The 20,427-nt window shown below is 43.8% G+C and overlaps 1 protein-coding gene across 1 annotated transcript; it reads left to right on the top strand.

Annotated features, from left to right (window-relative positions):
• Positions 1 to 8,393: 8,393 nt before the first annotated feature.
• Positions 8,394 to 19,468, top strand: LOC145354677 (serine/threonine-protein kinase SBK1-like). The gene is made up of 4 exons (XM_080206112.1): positions 8,394 to 8,475; positions 13,028 to 13,224; positions 16,022 to 16,224; positions 18,680 to 19,468. Exons 2-4 carry the CDS (start codon positions 13,035 to 13,037, stop codon positions 19,466 to 19,468), a joined length of 1,182 nt encoding a protein of 393 aa, XP_080062238.1. The 5' UTR covers positions 8,394 to 8,475; positions 13,028 to 13,034.
• Positions 19,469 to 20,427: the final 959 nt, after the last annotated feature.

Genomic DNA, 20,427 nt, shown 5'->3' with positions numbered 1-20,427 from the left:
ATCGCAATGGTCCACAGCAGACACCAATTCCCTGGCCTTACACTCAACCCTGGAACACCTAGGTAACAAGGACATCTATGTCAAATTCTTATTTATTGACTACAGCTCAGCTTTCAACACTATTATTCCCACAAAACACTTCTCCAAATTTCATGGCCTGGGCCTTGGCACTCTCTTTGCAACTGGATCCTGAACTTCCTAACTCATAGACCACAGTCAGTAAGGATAGACAACAACACCTCCTCCATGATCATCCTTCACACAGGTGCTCCACAAGGCTGTGTTCTCAGCCCCCCTACTATACTCCTTATACGCCTATCACTGTGCTGCCAAATTCCCCTCCAATTCGATTTTCAAGTTTGCTGACAGCACCACCATAGTGGGTCAGATCTCAAACAATGACGAGACAGAGTACAGGAATGAGATAGAGAATCTGGTAATCTCTCCCTCGATGTCAACAAAATGGAGAAGATTGTCATTGACTTCAGAAAACATAAAGGAGAACATGCCCTTGTCTACATCAATGGGGATGAAGTAGAAAGGGTCGGGAGCTTCAGGTTTTTAGATGTCCAGAACAGTAATAACCTGTCCTGGTCCCTCCAATGCTGACACTATAGTTAAGAAAGACACCAATGCCTCTACTTTCTCAGAAGACTAAGGAAATTTGGCATGTCTTACCAACCTTTACAGATGCACCATAGAAAGCATTCTTTCTGGTTGTACCTCAACTTGGTATGGCTCCTGCTCTGCCCAAGACAGCAAGGATCTACAAGAGGTTGTGAATGTAATCCTCCATCACGCAAACTAGCCTCCCATTCATTGACTCTGTCTACTTCCTGCTGCCTTGGCAAAGCAGGTAACATAATTAAAGACCCCATGCACCCCGGACATCCTCGCTTCCACTTTCTTCCATTGGGAAAAAGATACAAAAATCTGAGGTCACGTACCAACCAACTCAAGAACAGCTTCTTCCCTGCTGCTGTCAGACTTCTGAATGGACTTACCTTGCATTAAGTTGATCTTTCTCTACACCCTAGCTATGATTGTGACACTATATTCTGTACTCTTGTTTCCTTCTCTATGAACGGTATGTTTTGTCTGTATAGCGCGCAAGAAACAATACTTTTCACTATATGCTAATACATGTAACAATAATAAATCAAATCAAAAATTTAGTTAGGGAGACATTGCAGATATCAGTGACTAAACATCATTGGTGTCATCAGCATATTGTTTTGTTTCTGTATCTTTTAAGGACTAAGGAGGTTAATACCCCTGAAAGACTATTACATTTATTCATAATAAATGTCTCTCTTTCTGGTAACAAAGCAATATTTAGTCCAGCAATATAATTTATAATTAATTTTATGTGGCTCACTCTTTAAAAAACTCAATAAGCAAAATCTTTCCCAAAGCTAAATAAGCACACACTAATCTTACTATTTTTTTCCCATTCTTTAGGATTTCCACAAGATTACTGGGATAACGTGGACTACTGACTGCTTTTTCTGGGCATGTCTTGCCTGGTTAATAATTATTCTCTTACACGAAGAAAGAAGGAATTGTCGGGTAACAACATCAGATTCTCAGACACTGACTGCTTCAATGATACATAATTACTTTGTCTTGAGATTTTGTTAATCTTTTGATTGCGGTGAAAAATAACCACAAATTAAAAATAACCACAGATTAAAAGTGAATCTCCTTGATAACATGAAGATTTGACTTGTTTAGTAGATGAACATTCAATACACCTCTGGATCTATCTTATCAGTCATTTGTATGAAATACTCCCAAGTGTTTACTCCTGATGTTTGACTTTCTGGTGTGAAATTCTATAATTCATAATTGTCACACTGGAACATGTTTTCCTTTTCCATACCTATTCCCATTTTTCTTGGAACTCAGTGTTTGGATTCCTCCAATCAGGTTTCTGCCCCTGCCACAGTACCAAATTAGGTCATATCAAAGTCACAAACAACATCCTATGTGACAGAAGATAAGAATGAGGAGGGAACGTTTATCTTTGTCACTTTCTCAACCTGCCTGACATGCTTGACCACACAATCCTTCTTCAAAGCTTTTCCACTGTTGTCCAGCTGGTTGGGACTACTCTCACTCGGGTCCATTCTTATCTCCCATAGATCATACTGTAAAAGTCAACCCAGCAAATAAGATAACTCAACTTTTCTGGCCCCAAAAATCATATTTTTGTATATACTCGCTGTTACCACAATTCGGTCTCTTTCATTATTGCAATGGAGAGGGATAGGGCCTTACGGCAGAGCAAGGTTTATAATTGAGGGAGGGGTAATTATGATGCGATTAGGCAAGGATTAGGGAGTATAAAATGGGAACAGAAACTGTCAGGGAAAGGCACAAATGAAAAGTGGAGCTTGTTCAAGGAATAAATACTGCATGTTCTTGATAGGTATGTCCCTGTCAGGCAGGGAAGAAATGGCCGAGTGAGGGAACCATGGTTCACAAAAGAGGCTGAATGTCTTGTCAAGAGGAAAAAGGAAGCGTATGTAAGGATGAGAAAACAAGGTTCAGTTGGGTCGCTTGATGGTTACAAGGTAGCAAGGAATGAGCTAAAAAAAAGGGCTTAGGAGAGCTAGGAGAGGGCATGAGAAATCCTTGGCAGGTTGGATCAAGGAAAACCCCAAGCCTTTTTACTCTTATGTGAGAAATAAAAGAATGACCAGGGTGAGGTTAGGGCCGGTCAAGGATAGTAGTGGGAACTTGTGCATGGAGTCAGAAGAGATAAGAGAGGCCGTGAATGAATACTTTTCTTCAGTGTTCACCAAAGAGAGGGCCATTTTTTGAGGATGAGAGTGTGATACTGGCTGATAGGCTGGAGGAGGTAGACGTTCTGAGGGAAGATATATTAGCAATTTTGAAAAACCTGAGGGTCGATATGTCCCCTCAGATGGGATATATCCTAGGATTCTTTGGGAGGCAAGGGATGAGATTGCAGAGCCATTAGCTTTGATCTTTGGGTCCTCACTGTCCAGGGGGATTGTGCCAGAGAACTGGAGAGTGGCGAATGTTGTTCCCCTGTTCAAGAAAGGAAATAGGAATGACCCTGGTAATTATAGGCAGGTTAGTCTTACTTCGGTGGTTGCTAAGTTAATAGAAAAGGTCCTGAGGGATAGGATTTATGACCATTTGGAAAGATGTAGCTTAATCCAGGACAGTCAACATGGATTCGTGAAGGGTAAGTCTTGCCTCACAAATTTGACTGAATTCTTCGCGGCGGTAAGTAAGCGTGTAGATGAAGGTGGAGCAGTTGATATCATATACATGGATTTTAGTAAGGTGTTTGATAAGGTTCCCCATGGTAGGCTCATGAAGAAAGTAAGGAAATGTGGGATAGAGGGAAATTTAGCTGATTGGATAAGTAACTGGCTATCTTATAGAAGACAGAAGGTGGTGGTGGATGGAAAGTTTTCAGACTGGAGACCAGTTACCAGTGGTGTACCACAGGGATCAGTGCTGGGTACTTTGCTATTTGTGATTTTTATCAATGACTTGGAGGAGGGGGCTGAAGGGTGGGTCAGTAAATTTGCTGGTGACACCAAGATTGATGGAGTAGTGGATGAGGTGGATGGCTGTTGTAGGTTGCAAGGAGACATTGATAGGATGCAAAGCTGGACCAAAAAGTGTCAGGTGGAGTTTAACTCTGATAAGTGTGAGGTGATTCATTTCGGTAGGACAAATTTGAATGTGGATTACACGGTCAATGGCAGGGTTCTGAGGAATATGGAGGAGCAGAGAGATCTTGGGTTTCATATCCATAGATCTCAAGTGGATAGAGCCGTGAAGAAAGCCTATAGTGTGTTAGCATTTATTAACAGAGGGTTTGAGTTTAAGAGCTGTGCAGTTATGCTGCAACTGTACAGGACTTTTGTGAGACCACATATGGAATATTGTGTGCAGTTCTTGTCATCTCACTATAAGAAGGATGTGGAAGCATTGGAGAGAGTGCAGAGGAGATTTACCAGGATGCTGCCTGATTTGGAGGGTAGGTCTTATGAGGAAAGGTTGAGGGAGCTAGGGCTTTTCTCGTTAGAGCGGAGGAGGATGAGAGGTGACTTAATAGAGGTTTATAAGATGATGAGGAGGATAGATAGAGTGGACATGCAGAGACTATTTCCTTGGGTGGATGTTGCTGTTACTAGGGGGCATAACTATAAGGTCCATGGTGGGAGATATAGGAGGGATGTCCGAGGTAGGTTCTAAATGGGAAAATGCTTAAGAAATCAGAAACACAATGGGATTTGGGAGTCATTGTTCAAGATTCTCTTAAAGTTAACGTGCAGGTTCAGTCAGTAGTTAGGAAGGCAAATAAAATGTTAGCATTCATGTCAAGGGGGCTACAATATAAGAGCAGGGATTTACTTCTCAGGCTATACAAGGCTCCGGTCAGACCCATTTGGAGTATTGTGAGCAGTTTTGGGCCCCATATTTAAGGAAGGATGTGCTAGCCTTGGAAAGGGTCCATGTGGTACTGTACGTAGGTACAGCCACAATGCTGTTAGAGAATGGGTTCCAGGCTTGTGACCCAGAGACAATGAAGGTAATCTATTTTCAGGGGTGAGTGGCTGGTAGGGAAACATCAAGGCAGTGGTGTCCTCATGTGTCTGCTGTCCTTGTCCTTTAATCTTGATGGTAACAGTTGTGGATTTGGAAGGTGCCACCTAAGGAGTCTCGATGAGATCCCACAGTGCATCTTGTAGATGGTACACACCACTACCACTATGTGTTGATGGTGGAGGGGTGAATTTTTGTGGATGGGGTGTCAATCAAATGGGTTGCTTTGTCATGGATGGTATCAAGCTTCTTGAGTGTTGTTGGAGCTGCTCTCATCCAGGCAAGGGGAGAGTATTCCATCATACTTCTGACTTGTGCTTTGTAGATTGTGAACAGACTTTGAGGAGTCAAGAGGTGAGTTACCCACTTCAAATTTCCTAGCCTCTAACCTGTTCCTGTAGCCACAATATTTATGTTGCTCCTGGCGTGCTTTTTTGCATTCTTCATTGAACCAAGGTGGATTCCCCACTTGAATGTGATGGTGGAGTGGCAGATGTGCTGGGCCATGAGGTTACAGATGGTTACTGAATATAGTTCTGCTGCTGCTGTTGATAGCCCACAGCTGGATGCCCAGTTTTGAGTTGCTAAATCTGAGGCTGTAGTAATAGATAGTGGCAGAGCCATAAAGAGATTTGAAAGCAAGGATGAAATGTTAAAATTGAGAAATTGCCAAGCTGGAAGCTAACGTAGGTCCACAACACCAGTATAATGGGCGAGCAATATTTGATGTGAGTTAGGGTACAGGAAGCAGAGTTTTGGATTAATGTAAAGCACTGGCATAATAAAGGTAAAAATACATTAAAGGTGTTGAACTGTGATTCTAATAATAAATAAGGCCCAAGTTTAACTCTGTGTAAGTGAATGGGATTTGAATGAGCTCAAATCTCACACTAAATATGGTGCTGAAATGACAGTCCATGTGGTGATGGAGGAGTTGGCCAGAGTTGATTGGAAAGGGAGCCTAGCAGGGAAGACAGTGGAACAGCAATGGCAGGAGTTTTTGAGAGTTATTCAGGAGGCACAAAAGAAATTCATTCTAAGGAGGAGGAAACATGCTAAGGGGAGGACAAGGCATCCATGGCTGATGAGGGAAGTCAAGGACAGCATAAAAGCAAAGGAAGAAGCATACGAAGTGGCAAGGATTAGTGGGAAGCCAGAGGATTGGGAAACCATTAAAAGCGAGCAGACGACAACTGAAAAAGCAATAAGGGGGGGAGAAGATGAAATATGAGTGTAAGCTAGCTAGTAATATAAAGAAAAGGAAGAGTTTTTTCAATATATAAAAGGTAAGAGAGAGGCAAAAATAGCTGATTAGATGACTGGAAAGTGAGGCTGGGGAAATAATAATAGGAAACAAAGCATTGGCAGAGGAACTAAATTGTTACTTTGCATCAGTCTTCATGGAAAATACATGGGATGCCAGAGCTCCAGGAAAGTCAGGGGGCACAGATGAGTGTAGTGGACATCACTAAGGAGAAGGTTCTGGGGAAACAGAAAGGTCTGAGGGTGGATGAATCACCTGGACCGGATAGACTACACCCTAGATATAGAAATAGCTGAGGAAAATGTGGAGACATTGGTGGTGATCTTTCAGGAATCACTGGAGGCAGGAAGGATACCAGAGGACTGGGAAGTAGCAAATGTAACACCGTTGTTTAAGAAGGGAGGGAGACAGCAGACAGGAAATCATAGGCCGGTTAGCCTGACTTCGGTCATTGGCAAGATTTTAGAGTCCATTATTAAAGATGAGATCGCAGAGTACTTAGAAGTGCATGATGAAGTAGGACTGAGTCATGGCTTTGTCAAGGAGAGATCATGTCTGACAAATCTATTAGAGTTCTTTGAGGAGGTAACAAGGAAGTTAGATAAAGGAGAATCAGTGATTGTGATTTATTTAGATTTCCAGAAGGCCTTTGACAAGGTGCCACAAAGGAGACTGTTAATTAAGTTAAGTGCCCATAGTGTTAAGAGTAAGATTCTGGCATGGATAGAGGATTGGCTGACTGGCAGAAGGCAGAGAGTGAGGATAAAGGGGTCTTTTTCAGGATGGCAGCCGGTGACTAGTGCTATACCTCAGGGGTCAGTGCTGGGACCACAACTTTTCACAATATACATTAACAATTTGGAGGAAAAAACTGAAGGCACCATTGCTAAGTTTGCAGATGATACAATGATATATAGAGGGACAGGTAGTATTGAGGACAGTTTAGGAGAGTGGACAAAGAAGTGGCAGATAGAATACAATGAGGAAAAGTGTGAGTTGTGCACTTTGGAAGGAGGAATGGTGACAGATTATTTTCTAAATGGGAAAATCCTTAAGAAATCAGAAACACAATGGGATTTGGGAGTCATTGTTCAAGATTCTCTTAAAGTTAACGTGCAGGTTCAGTCAGTAGTTAGGAAGGCAAATAAAATGTTAGCATTCATGTCAAGGGGGCTACAATATAAGAGCAGGGATTTACTTCTGAGGCTATACAAGGCTCCGGTCAGACCCATTTGGAGTATTGTGAGCAGTTTTGGGCCCCATATTTAAGGAAGGATGTGCTAGCCTTGGAAAGGGTCCACAGGAGGTTCACAAGAATGATCCTTGGAATGAAGAGCTTGTTGTATGAGGAACGGTTGAGGATTCTGGGTCTGCACACATTGGCGCTTAGAAGGAAGAGGGGAGGATCTTATTGAAACTTACAGGATAATGCAAGGCCTGGATAGAGGATGTTTCCACTAGTTGGAAAAACTAGAACCAGAGGGCACAACCTCAGGCTAAAGGAATGATCTTTCAAAACAGATGAGGAGGAATTTCTTCAGCCAGAAATGGTGAATCTGTGGAACTTGTTGAGGGTCTTTAAGACAGAGACAAGAGGTTCTGGATTTGAAAGCGGATCTGGGGTTAAGGGGAAAAGGCAGGAGAATGGGGATGAGAAAAATATCAGCCATGATTGAAAGGCAGAGCAGACTTCGTGGGCCGAGTGGCCTAATTCTGCTCCTATGGTCTTATGGTTTTATGGTCTAAATACTGTTCAGTGATGCGGCACAAAAGCAAAATACAATGGGCGCTGATAATCTGAAATTCCGCCCCCCCCCCCAGAAAATTCTAGAGATATTCAGCAGATCTGGTATCATCTGTGGAGAGAGAAACGGAGTTAACGTCAGTGACATTTCTTAACAGTTAGGAAAGGTTTTCCGAGTTCTGATGAAAGGTTTTGGAATTGAAATAATTGTTTTTCCCGCTGGCTGCCAGATCTGCTAAACATCGCCACTATCTTCTGTTTTGATTTTAGTATTGTGATACTGTTTATGTTTTCTGGCATAAAACAACGGGAATTAGGGGAGAACTGTGTGAAGGAGGTGGGAAATTGTACATTGGCTGGGATGGACTCTAGGACCCAGCGCTGTGCGGGTGTGGGGCGGAACAGCCTGGAGCGGTATGTCAGTGAATGAGCGGTGAGCCCGGGACAGAGCCAGGGAGTGGAGTAGCAGCAGCATGAGAGGCAGCATCCGTCCTGTAATAAACAGGGCGGGAAGAATCTGAGCTTTATCCTAGCAAAGAGAGAGAGCGAACTGGAATTCAAGAGGAAGAGCAGAATAGCCTGACATAGAAACAAGGACTGAGCGTTAGAGGAACAAAGGACAAAGGAACCGCGACAGGACTGCAGCTGAGATGTGATGTAGAGACTTGCTCAGTGACCAAGCGGCGGTGAATAAAGAAGGGGGGCTGCAATTCAGCTACCTGTTCTTCCCGTCCCCACTTCCCCTTTCATCGCAGTCTCACACTTCACCCCAAGGGGAGGAAGCTCCCACATTCCAACTGGGCAACAAACAGGAAAGGCTGGAAGAGCCGAGGGAGAAGCATGAGGAAGCGGCTCAGGTGTCCAGAAGCTGCAGGTGAGTCTGAGCGTCCAGAGACCGTACAGTCCGGGATCACAATCAGACCCACACAAGGTAAGCGAATCTGTTTCTGCCACTTGAGCGGTGGCAGAAGCACCTTTGATGTAACTGTTAGGGAGCAGGTACGAGGGAGAACTCTGTCTGAGGTTTAGATTCCTGGTCCTCACTGGTCCTTTCCATTGGATAAAACTTGAAATCACTCCAGAATATTTCAGAGTTGTGACATTAATATCAAATGTTTTTATTCAGTTTGAACTCGGTCTCCGTTAATACGGTAAACTGGAACAACTAACAATTCTGGATGTTTGAAGAAGTGTGATTTCCTGTTAATATTTGAGACGTTCTAAAGTTGCAGTTGCTCTCTGTATTTCCTGGTGTATCGGAAGACAACTCCCAGTGTTTGAATTGCCTGTCTTATGGGCGAGAATTTTTCATCCCTTCCCTTCCTAACTTGTGGGTTTTCCTTCTGAATGTTACCCTTCCTGTTTCTTCTGACCGTGCTGATTCCGCACTGGAATACAGGGATGCAGCTCCACACATCCTCGTTCTTCACCTTTGAACAATATAATCAACACAAAGACAGCAGTAAAACCTGGGATCTCCCTGATCACTGGTTTTGTTGGTCAGTATTTACCAAATACAGTCACTATATTATGCGTCACAACAACAAAAATGCTGGGAAATCTCAGCAGGTCTGACAGCATCTGTGGAGAAAGACTTCAGCATCCGCAGTCATTTGCTTTTGTACTATATTGTGCAGATTGGGGATCTGTTAATCACTCCAAACAAAGAAGAACAGTTCTTAAAGGTGGATTTTTGTAAGAAAAATGTTTCTTCATCTTAAGATATTCTCTGAAACTGCCATGTAAACCAGCTTTCAACATTGGCGAGATTTAAAGATATAAGTAATGACATAGAAATACTACAGTGCAGAAGGAGGCCATTCGGCCCATTGAGTCTGCACCGACAATAATCCCACCCTATCCCGAGCACCCCACTAATCTAGACATCCCGAGACACTAAGGGGCAATTTAGCATAGTCAATCAACCTAAACACACATCTTTGGACTGTGGAAGGACACCAGAGAACCCGGAAGAAACCCACGCAAATACGGGGAGACTGTGCAAACTCCGCACAGACAGTGACCCAAGCGGGGAATCGAACGCAGGTCCCTGGAGCTGTGAGGCAGCAGTGCTAACCACTGTGCTACCATGCCGTCATGTATTAGTCTAGAGTGTGTGCTAGTGCACACGGCCAGTGCGGGGCAGGAATGTGGAACAGTGTGTGCGTCTGTATAGTTTCTGTCCTGCGGAAGAGCAAAGGTGTGGCTCAGTGGTAACACGCTCCTCTCTAAATCAGAGCACCGTGGATTGGACCTTCAATCAGGAAACATGAGTATATAATCCAGACTGAGGGTGTGCTGCACTATCTTTCAAATGAAATATTAAACCAAAATCCAATTTGCCCTTTCAGGCGAATGTAAAAATTCCCAGGGTACTATTGGAAGGAGAGTTCTCCATGTCTTGAGCCAACGTTTATCCCGAAGCCAGTTAAACAATCTGTCGTTTGTTATTGGTGTTTGTGGGACCTTACAGTACACTCAGTGGCTGCTGTGTTTCCTACATTACATTGATTGCGCTTGGAACAGTATTTAATTGGCTGTGAAATGTTTCGGGATGCCCTCAGGTTATGAAGTGCAAGTCTCTTTAGCCTATGCAACGGATTCTTCCTACGGTTTGACTTGAGTGTCCGAAAATTAGCCTGGAAATTATTCTTAATGTGTTTTTTACGTCTCTTTGGAGGCTGCAGTGCAAAATCTCTGTTCATAATCCAGCTGTTTCTTGAAGCGTTCGAGGGTTTTTTTTCACTTCCACTTCCCCATAGACTGCCGGATCAGCTTTTGTGTAACGAAGTTGTTCAATCCTAAATTTACCTTTTAATGGCTTGAATCTTGACCTTTTGACACTGCTGTGGTCCTGAGCGCTGAGGTTGGGAGTCCAGTTACTGACTCTGGTCCATGTTGCAAAAGGTCCAGGCAGCCGCAGGACTTGGTCTAAGAAGCTGTGAGGTTTACCGATTGCACTGGAGTCTCTGGGACAGTATAGTTTTACAATGGCACATTTTGGCCTGTACACGTGGTCAAAAATGTCCTTTGGCAATGCCAATGCTGTGTAACAAGGGCCAACGTCGATTCAACAGTCGCCTTTCACTTATGTTTGCCCTTTTTTGCCACCAGATTTAAACGCAATACCCATTTACAGCTGGTGAAATCGCCCAGGATATCTGATTACTGGAAGTATCTGGTGGCTTGCACCTGGCTGGTGAAGGATTTGATCGAGGGAAGCCTCTGGGAGTGCAGAGAATATGTGTAAACAATGTCTTTCCCATCTTGGTTTGTCTGTTTCACCGTTTTGTTGATGACCCTGCTGGATTTTTGCTCCTGGGGTTTGCGCCTGACACTAACTTCTTTTCCCTGTCCAAGTGCCCTGATACCGCATCTCTGCCAGACTGAGGGTGGAAATGAGCTGATTTCATGGATTTTAGTCAAGATAGTTGCCTGGTGTTTCTGAAACCAGGCAGTTAATTACCTCCAGTGCACTGGGCATGTTCCATCTCTCGATGCCACTCAAACAGGGACAACTAAATGTAAAAAAGACCACGATCCATCTCGTTCACCGTCTGTTATCCTGTAATGATATAATGATGCTGTGGACTAATCACCGCAATCAATCTCTGTCAATTAGTCTAACACAGACCCAGATTGGAGGTGAAGAAACTCCTAGTGGTGGAGGGTTTTGGTCCAAAGTCGCCTACTCCTCCCAAGCACCGCAGGCTTCACTTACCAGATGGCATGTTTCAGATCACCCATATCCCACTCCTCACTCTCTAGGGGAAAAAAGAAGATCCGATTTGTCTTTGAATTAAATAGTTTTCCTCTAGTGCGCAGTGTCTGTAGTCTAACATCAATTTGGGGGAACTTCGCTGTAGCTCAGTGTGCACATAATACAATGGTGTACAAACTAGCAGGAATGCAGTGATGCAAATGTTGGATATGTAGCTCTGAATTTGAGCACAGGACAAAAATCCATGGAGGGATTCTGAAAGAAAATGCTGCCAGTATCTCGTATCAAAGACTGAAAAGGTTTTGCGGTAGGTAATGGCATTCACGGAACGATGCAGAGTTAGCTGGAACAGTGGCGAGGGCTCCCTTTTGGTGTGTGTGTGTCTACAAGGTGGGCGAGAATCGTCTTGAGATTGGCTGTGACATCTCGCTGAGCTGCACTGTCGAGGTTTATGCCTGACGGACAGCAATTGAGCATGGTGGTGGAGAGTAGCCAGTACCTGGAGCTGTACTTCAACATACTAAGTCAGTGTCTTAGGAGGCGAGGGAGAAAAAAATGGGAAGAAGCAAATAACTGGTTAAAGGAAACGAAAAGCTCCTAAAACACTCGCTGTTAATGGAGCTGATTAAATCGGTTACTGGTTGATGAATGTGCTGGATTTCAAATACTCTCGACGAACCTGGCTGACGCAAAGAATAGAAATATGTCACGTCCTCAGAGATTGAAAGTGAAATGGAGAAAGAGAGAGACAGATGGAAGGGCTCCAGCTCACGCCACTACACCGCATCTGACCTGCTTTTTTGGTGGTAAGTCATTTAAATGAAGTTGTTGTACCTGCATTTGACCGAGATAAAATGTTTCCTGTGTGCCGACGCTTTCTGCTGCAGCCTCCCCTTTCCGAACTGCACTTTTCTTGTGGTTTCATCTTTTGTGGACACTACTGTTCACTGAACAAAAAAAAGGTTATCAGACATCCGAGCTTCGTGTACGCTGTGGTGACGGAGCACTGTCTTTCAGTCGGGTCGCCTACACTGTGGTCAATATGACACAAGCTTCCTCGGCATCATTTAAGAAACGATTGGAGACTGAAACTCCCACATGGCTGCGTGATGATGGGACCCGGCCACAGACTTACCTGGTCAGGTTGCAGAGCTCCTACTTCGTTTAGTTCCCAATCTGGACTGTGCCAAGAGGGAGTACAAATGCCGTGACTCCCAATGTGGCTGTGAAAGGAACTTTATACGTGCAAGTTCGACTTCTCAGAGTGGAGGAAGTAGGTTGCAAGTCTTGGGTGAGAGATTAGAACCAGATCGTGTTATTGGATGGATAGTTCACAATCTCATTCCGTTATCATCTGAGGCCAGAGGCCCATTATAGCACTGAGTGTTGGTGGGAAATGAGGGGAGGCATCTAATCACCGGTATCAGTCTTGAATTTTCGTACCATGGCCTTCAAAGCAAAATCTAATCGGCGACGATGTTCAATGGACGGCTGACTGGCTGTAGTCCAAAATTAAAATAATTCATTTAGGAATGTCAGCTTTCTTCTGAATAATATTGTTCTTGTAGTTGACGGAGTTTAAATGAGGAAAGGTTGAGATATACATCCACCCTGCGGAATCTTTAATCTGCTTAGATGTTTCATGTGCTGGCCACTCCCGCAGTTGGTTGTTTTAGTAACCGTTTTTGTTTTGGCTTGTTACCAGTGCTAGGATGAATGTCTGTGGGACTGAGCAGGACCTGACTCGAAGCTCATATGGCATGCCGGGCGACGCACAGGACATGCAGGCGATGGCGGTGCGAAGTCTATCGGCCTCGGATATTCATAAGCATTATGATTTCATCCGAGAACTGGGCAAAGGAACGTACGGAAAGGTGGAGCTCGTCATTCACAAAGTCGCAGGTAACTCCAGGCAAACACCTAAGCAGTTCCGCGGTGCTGGCTGCCCTCAAACTCAGTGTGGATACTGCATGCTGAATATGAACGGAACACATCGGCCACTGGGCAGAGCTACAGCTGTGGGTAAATATCATGTGTTTCGAAAATGAACAGAATAAAGCTCTGAAGGTGGCATGGTGACACAATGGTTAGCACTGCTGCCTCAAGCGCCAGCGACCCGGGTCACTATCTGTGTGGAGTCTGCACATTCTTCCCGTGTCTGCGTGGGTTTCCTCCGGGTGCCCGGGTTTCCTCCCACATCTAAAGATGTGCGGGTGAAGTTGATTGGCCATGCTAAATTGCCCCTTAGTGAAGGGGGGATTATCAGGGTAAATATGTGGGGTTACAGGGATAGGGCCCGGGTGGAATTGTGGTCAATGCAGATTCGATGGGCCAAAATGGCCTCCTTCTAAACATTTTTTTAAAAGTCCATGTGGACTTGAAACATTAATTCTGTTTCTCTCCCCACAGATGCTGCCAGATCTGCTGAGGTTTTCCAGCATTTTCTGTTTTTATTTTAGAGCTTCAGTGGGTTAGAGTTACCTTCTGAAGCAAAAACTTTCCTCTCCCTCAACTGGGGAGTGATTATTCGAAATTGGTGGGAATAAGGTAGCAGCCTGGAGAATGTCTGGAATGTAGGATGAGTAAATTCTGTGAGTAAAAAAAAGGGAATGGGTGGATTGAGACTCTAAGGGACCAGGAACAATGATGGTTCAGAATATTTCAGCGAGCAAACCAGAAGGATTAAGAGATTTGTTCCCTGTTTAACTCACACCAATAGAGTAATATTTTTTGTTTTGTTTGAGTACAAAATGGAACTAGAAAACCCTGGGGTCGGAAAGAATCGGAGCGAAGAGTAGCCTGCAGGGATTGGACAGTGCTCACTGCACTATTAGAATATCTGTCCTCACATTCTGCTGCTTATTTAGGAAGCGGCAACACACCTTGTAGTAATTGAGTCCATGGCTTTTCTGCGTTTAAATATGTCTCTCTGCCTGCCTCTACGGCTCTTGCTCTAACACACTCTTTGTTGCTGTTTGTCTGTCTGCCTTTTATCTACTGTCCGAGAACATGGTTTTTCGCAATAGTGACTTTATATTGGGTATGCTTGGAGTTCGGGTACTTCAATGTACAACGTGTCTGTTCCGCAGGTTGTGTGGAGTATCATTACCGCCTATCCTCCTTCCCGCTCCCTCCCAAGTTAGAGAGCAGATTACAAGTGGAAGAGTGAGATCGTTAGGTGTGTTTGAAAGAAATGGCGAAACAGTGGATATAAAAAGATGGGATGGGATGTGTGTGTGTGTGTGGTGGGGGGTTGTGAGGGCGGTATTGAGGGCAGTGTGAGAAGGTGGGCTGATAACTGTTTTGAGTGCGGCGTCCGTGTGCATTGCATTTGCACACGGATAAAGGTCAGTACTCGGCTTGGATTTGAGTTTAACACCGGGATATTTTATGGTTCTCAAATAGAAATCTGAGCTGAAACGACTTTTAATCTCCTGTTGCTGTTCAATTGTTGCTAAGCAACATGGCGCACTTCATAGAAAGCCAAGGAACGTAAAGAAGTCAGCATTTGTCCTGCATTCAGTGTTTCACTTACAAAGAGCTTGTGTTTAGTGGAATGAGGGCCGCTCTCGTTTCATTCACTATCTCTTCAGTACCATTCTAAGCACTCTCGCCTTCACCTCTGTTGTTCACTGCCTCTCTTTAGCACGGAGCTGAATGCTCAACAATACCAACAAAGGAAACTAGCAAGAGAGTTCCCTGAGCATTAAAAAAAACAGCATCAGAGATTAAGAATGTACATTCAGAGCTCTCTGCTGTTGACGATGTTATGAATTAGCTGATTCGACCGCTAATTTTAACTAGCCTATTTTTCACCAGTGTAAGATGGACCACTGTAACTAGGTCAGCAGCTTCCTCGCAGTGAGTCTGCAGCCGTGACTTAAGTCTGAGGAGTGCTGGAGATTAACCCAATAAATACAAGTCACTCCCTGAAGTTTCCTTATTTAACCTCCATATCTTCAGCCAGGTCACATCAACTGTAATCCCAATCGATTTCTTATATTAACCCCATCAGAGTAGTGTTTTCATCTGGAATAATCAGGCACCTGAGTGTAAAAGGCCCCAAGCAAGGCTGTCACCGATGCGAGACGGAGGGTTGGCATTAATAAAGTGCAAAGAGTTGAAAATGTAAACTGTATGGTATGAATGAAAGCCTGGAGAAGGTGATGTCTTTTAATAAGAGCTGCACAGAAACACTGAGCCTCTCTTAATTACAATCAGTCATTCTGCAAATTGCTGCATGTTGGAAATAAATGTCTGTTCATAGCCAAGCTCTCATACACTATTTGTAAAACTGCACTTCATTCTACCCATAAACAGTAGGTCATCTCCCAATGTCATCTCCTGCCTGTGTCCAGTGTGAAATGAGTGTGGAAACCGGGTGAGCTGTGGCACACCTGATGATAGAGCTGGTACCCGAGAGTGGGGCAGACTGTGATGGAGAGTTAGTATGGAAGAACAGAATCTGAGTTTGTATTTAGGTTCAAGCCTCACTCCTGTCATTTGAGGACATAATCTAGTCTGACAATTGCAGGAAGAGTTGGGAGCCTCTTGCTGCACATCCTCACCCAGAGGCTTTGGGTTTTGTAATGGACAATTAGTTCTCTTTACTCCCTTCACAGTCAATCCTTGTTGCTGCCTGGATCAGTCTCACATGCCCTGTTCTTATTACTTATTTCTTATTTTCTTCTCTTTGCAGGAACCAAAATGGCTTTAAAGTTTTTGAACAAAAATAAAACAAAGCTGAAGAATTTCTTGAGAGAGTATAGTGTCACTAACAACCTCTCATCCAACCCCTTCATCATCAAAGTCTTTGACATTGTCTTTGAGACTGAAGACTGCTATGTGTTTGGTCAGGAGTATGCTCCAGGAGGAGATTTGTTCGATATCATCCCTCCCCAGGTGAGGGGAGAGCAATTTCTAGAATTCTTTCAAGAAAGAAAATATAAGTAAAAAAATGTTATAGGCGGTTCTTATCAGATGGAGGTTAGTTATCCTTTGTGCATTGGTAGGGATTGTGAGAAACATTTCTTTTTAAATTTATTATTTCGTGGGATGACACAGTGGCACAGTGGGTTAGCCATGCTGCCTCACAGCGCCAGGGACCTGGGTTCAATTCCGGCCTTGGGTGACTGTCAGTGTGGAGTTTGCATATTCTCCCTGTGTCTGCGTGGGTTTCTTCCCACACTCCAAAGGTGTGCAGGTTAGGTGGATTGGCCATGTAAAATTGCCCTTTAGTGTCGGGGAACTCGCTAGAGTAAATGCATGGGGTTATGGGGACAGGACCTGGGTGAGTTTGTGTTCGGTGCAGACTTGATGGGTCAAATGATCCCCTTCTGCACTGTAGGATTCTATGTATGTGGGAGTCACTGGCATTTGTTGCCCATCCATAATTGCCCTTGAACTGTGACTCAATCACAAGTAATTGAATTCACATTCTACCAGCTGCGATGGAACAGCACATTAGCCTGGGCATTTAGATTACTAATCCAGCGACATTAGCACTGTGCCACCACTCCCCCTTTGTTAAAAATATTTTATTGGAACATTCATTGTCAAGGTCAGTAATAGAGTGTATCAAGACCCATGGGTTTGGTTGTGAGGGTATGAGGTGCTGGGGCTGTTGTTTTGGTATAACTGTGCCGCCATTTGCACTGTACTGTTAATTCCAGTGCTGGTGTGTTGGATCTCAGTGAGGCCCTGATGGAACCTTAGTGTCCCCATAATTACAATTCATTTCTTTGTATTTGAAATCTAGCCCTTGATTCTCTGTAAAACATTGACCCAATAGATGAGGCTTTCACATTTGTATCAGCATATCAATGACTTGAACGAAGGAAATGAATGTGCTATTGTTAAGTTTGCGGATGACACAAAATAAGTGGGAAGGCAAGTGGTGAGGATGACACAGAGTTTGCAGAGGGATATAGACAAGTTAAGTGGGTAAAACTTGGCAGATGGAATATAGTGTAGAAAAATGTGAAGTTATGCACTTTGGTAGGAAGAATAAAGGAACTGAATATTACCTAAATGGAGAAAGACTGCAGCTTAGAGGGATTTGGTCACATAAAGCTAGTATGCAAGTTCAGCAGGTAATAGGGAAGGCAAATGGAATATTAATTTTTAGTTCTAAGGGAATGGCATACAAAATAGGAAAATCTTGCTAAAACTATATGAAGCACTAGTTAGATCACTCCTGCAAACAGTTTTGGTCCCCTTATCCAAGGAAATTAGAGGCAGTCCAGAAAAGGTTCACTAGTTTGATCCTGGGTATGGAAGGATTTTCTTACGAGGAAAGTAAATTGGGCCATAAATCATTGGAGTTTAGAAGAGTGAGAGGCTATCTTATTGAGACATGTAAGATTCTCAGGGGACCTGAAAGGGTAGATGCTGAGAAGTTGTTTCCCCTTGTGGACAGTCTAGAACCAGAGGGCATAATCTCAGAGTAAGGGGTCACCTATATAAAACAGAGATGAGGAGGAATTTCTTCTCTCAGGGGATAGTGAATCTGTAGACTTCTTTACCGCGGAGGGCCGCAGAGACTGGATTGTTAAGTATGTTCAAGGCTGAGATAGACAGATTTTTGATCAGTAAGAGAATCAAGGGTCATGGGAAGAAGACAGGAATGTGGAGTTGAGGATTATCATATCAGATCAGTCATGATCTCATTGAATATCAGAGCAGACTTGATCAGCCAAATGGCTCACTTCTGCTCCTGTCTTATGATGTTATGGTCAATGCTTTGTGGAGTGTCTTCTTGAGATTACAGTGCAGTCAGCAGAGGCCACCCTACTGGACAAGTAGGACTTAGTGGTTCATGTAAACTGGGTCAATAAAGATACAAAGTAACTTATGTTTCAGTCATTCTGGCTGACAAGGGGGCATGAATTAACATATAGAGGAGGAAAATGCAACTAGATGACAGCAAATGAAAATCAGACTGTTTAAAAATAAAACATTTCATCTGTCTATGTTAAAAATGCTGTAGGGAATGGAAAATTCCTTCATCTTATAATATTAGCTGGGGTCTGGAAATGTCCACAGGCTAGTTGATACTCGAGTTCAACAAAATCATTAATTGTTACTGTCGAGTTCTATCAACATCAGTTGTTAAGGCAAATTGAAGTTCAATCTCTGATGACATTCTGTGTGATGCACCAGTTTGATAAGGACTGAGTGATGAATCGAGGAACTGGTTTAGAAATATTTTCGCTCCAAAAATGGAGAATAGTTTCTAAAGTGCCTGTCTGTACCCTTCGTTGCACAGTAATGAATAACCTTACTTGAAAGGATTAAAAGCTGGGGAGATGAAAACTGAAACTGGCCACACCTAATTATCTCTTGTCTATCTGTGTAGGTGGGTCTGCCTGAGGACAGTGTGAAGCGCTGTGTGCAGCAGTTGGGTTTAGCTATTGACTACATGCACAGTAAAAGCCTGGTTCACAGGGATATAAAGCCAGAGAACGTCCTCCTGTTCGACAAGGAATGCAGACGGGTGAAGCTGTCTGATTTTGGGATGACACGAAAGGTTGGCTGCAGAGTGAAACGCATCAGTGGGACCATCCCATACACTGCTCCGGAGATCTGCCAGGCCAACAGGACTGAGGGCTTTCTAGTTGACTGCAGCATTGATGTTTGGGCTTTTGGGGTTCTGATCTTCTGCATGTTGACTGGGAACTTTCCCTGGGAGGCTGCTATGCCATCTGACACATTCTATGAGGAATTTGTGCGATGGCAGAGAGGTCGGTTGAATGGGTTTCCCTCGCAGTGGAAAAGATTCACAGACGGAGCCCTCCGGATGTTTCAGAGGCTATTGGCCGTCAATCCAGAGAAAAGATGTTCTGTCAAGGAGGTGTTTTATTTCCTGAAGTGTGACTTGATGGTAGAACTGAGGAGGAGGCCTTCCTATCGGTGTAGAACCCATTCCTCCGATAAATCAGCCGCGTCGGGACACAAACAAGAGGGATTGCCCCCCAGCATGCCGACTCCACTGAGAAGAAGCCTCTTGTCAGAAGCAGCTGGTTCCAGGTTCACATCCACATCAACTGAGTCAAGTTCACATCCATCAGGGAGCCGGATGGAGGGAAGACAGGAGAAGGGCAAAGGCCGAATGATTGTTGCTACGGCAATTGAAATCTGTGTTTAATTTTCTGAGTCTTCTAGTAGGTGTGCACTGTTGTGGAGGAGGAGGTAGTATGTTAGAATTTCCAGTCTTGTGGGTCCTTCAGCCGTGCCACTGAAAGCTTGCATTATACTGCAAGATAAAAGTCAGATGGGTTCATCTGGAATGCACAGGAAGCCCCTACTTGTATAGTGGTAAAGTTTACAAACTGTTTCAAAGGTGCAATGTACCTTTGCAGAGTGGGGAGAACTTGTTTAGACATAGGTCTTGGCTCTCTGGGACCAGAATTTAAATTCTGCCGAGAATGATGATTAAACAAGTTATGAAGATCACTAAATGGAATGAGTTTGTCCAGACTCAGTCCAGCTTCCAGTTGCCATGGGCCTGTAGCACAAAATTTTCCCTTATTTAGCACTGCTTGTCATTATCTGATATTGCATCTAAGAAGACATTCTTCATGTGAATATTGTGAGGTGAATTGAATGAGCGGCATCACAGCCAAGCCTAGTTCTGTACTTTCTTAACTTGTACATGTGTGGATTTCCCAATTGGATAATGATCAGCAATGGGGGTTGCTCAGCATAGATTAAGTGATCAATGTGCTTCAGTGCCACACTGGATTTATCCACTAGGCATTAGGGGAGCTCTGTGGAAGTGTTTGAAGCACAGTAGATTAGTTTGCACATTGGTTTTAATGGCTTGCAGCACAAACAGGCCATTTGGCCTAACAGATCCACGCAGTGTTAATGCTCCATTCAAGCCTCCCCCCACTTCTTTTTATCTCAGCCCATCAAAATAACTTCTATTTCTTTCTTCCTCATGTACTTAAAATACTCGTTAACAACAATTTCATCTCCTGTAGTAACAGCCAATCTTTACACACTACCACACATAAAAATGGTAGGTTCCAATGTTAGGCATTAGTCTGTTTTTCTGGATGTTGCAAATAGTTGAATATTAGTAAACTTTCCAGCCCTGATGAC

This window comes from Carcharhinus amblyrhynchos, chromosome 18, assembly GCF_965287045.1.
Source record: "Carcharhinus amblyrhynchos chromosome 18, sCarAmb.v2.hapA, whole genome shotgun sequence".
In the NCBI taxonomy this organism is placed as follows: Eukaryota; Metazoa; Chordata; class Chondrichthyes; order Carcharhiniformes; family Carcharhinidae; genus Carcharhinus; species Carcharhinus amblyrhynchos.
This window is presented reverse-complemented; position numbering and strand designations above follow the sequence as displayed.

What these genes read in the sequence shown, in the direction of transcription:
- LOC145354677 (XM_080206112.1), top strand. Translation starts at nt 13,035, where the DNA reads ATGAATGTCTGTGGGACTGAGCAGGACCTGACTCGAAGCTCATATGGC. An exon ending in CGTCATTCACAAAGTCGCAG is followed by an intron (nt 13,225 to 16,021) that starts GTAACTCCAGGC and finishes TTCTCTTTGCAG; the next exon opens with GAACCAAAATGGCTTTAAAG. An exon ending in TCGATATCATCCCTCCCCAG is followed by an intron (nt 16,225 to 18,679) that starts GTGAGGGGAGAG and finishes CTATCTGTGTAG; the next exon opens with GTGGGTCTGCCTGAGGACAG.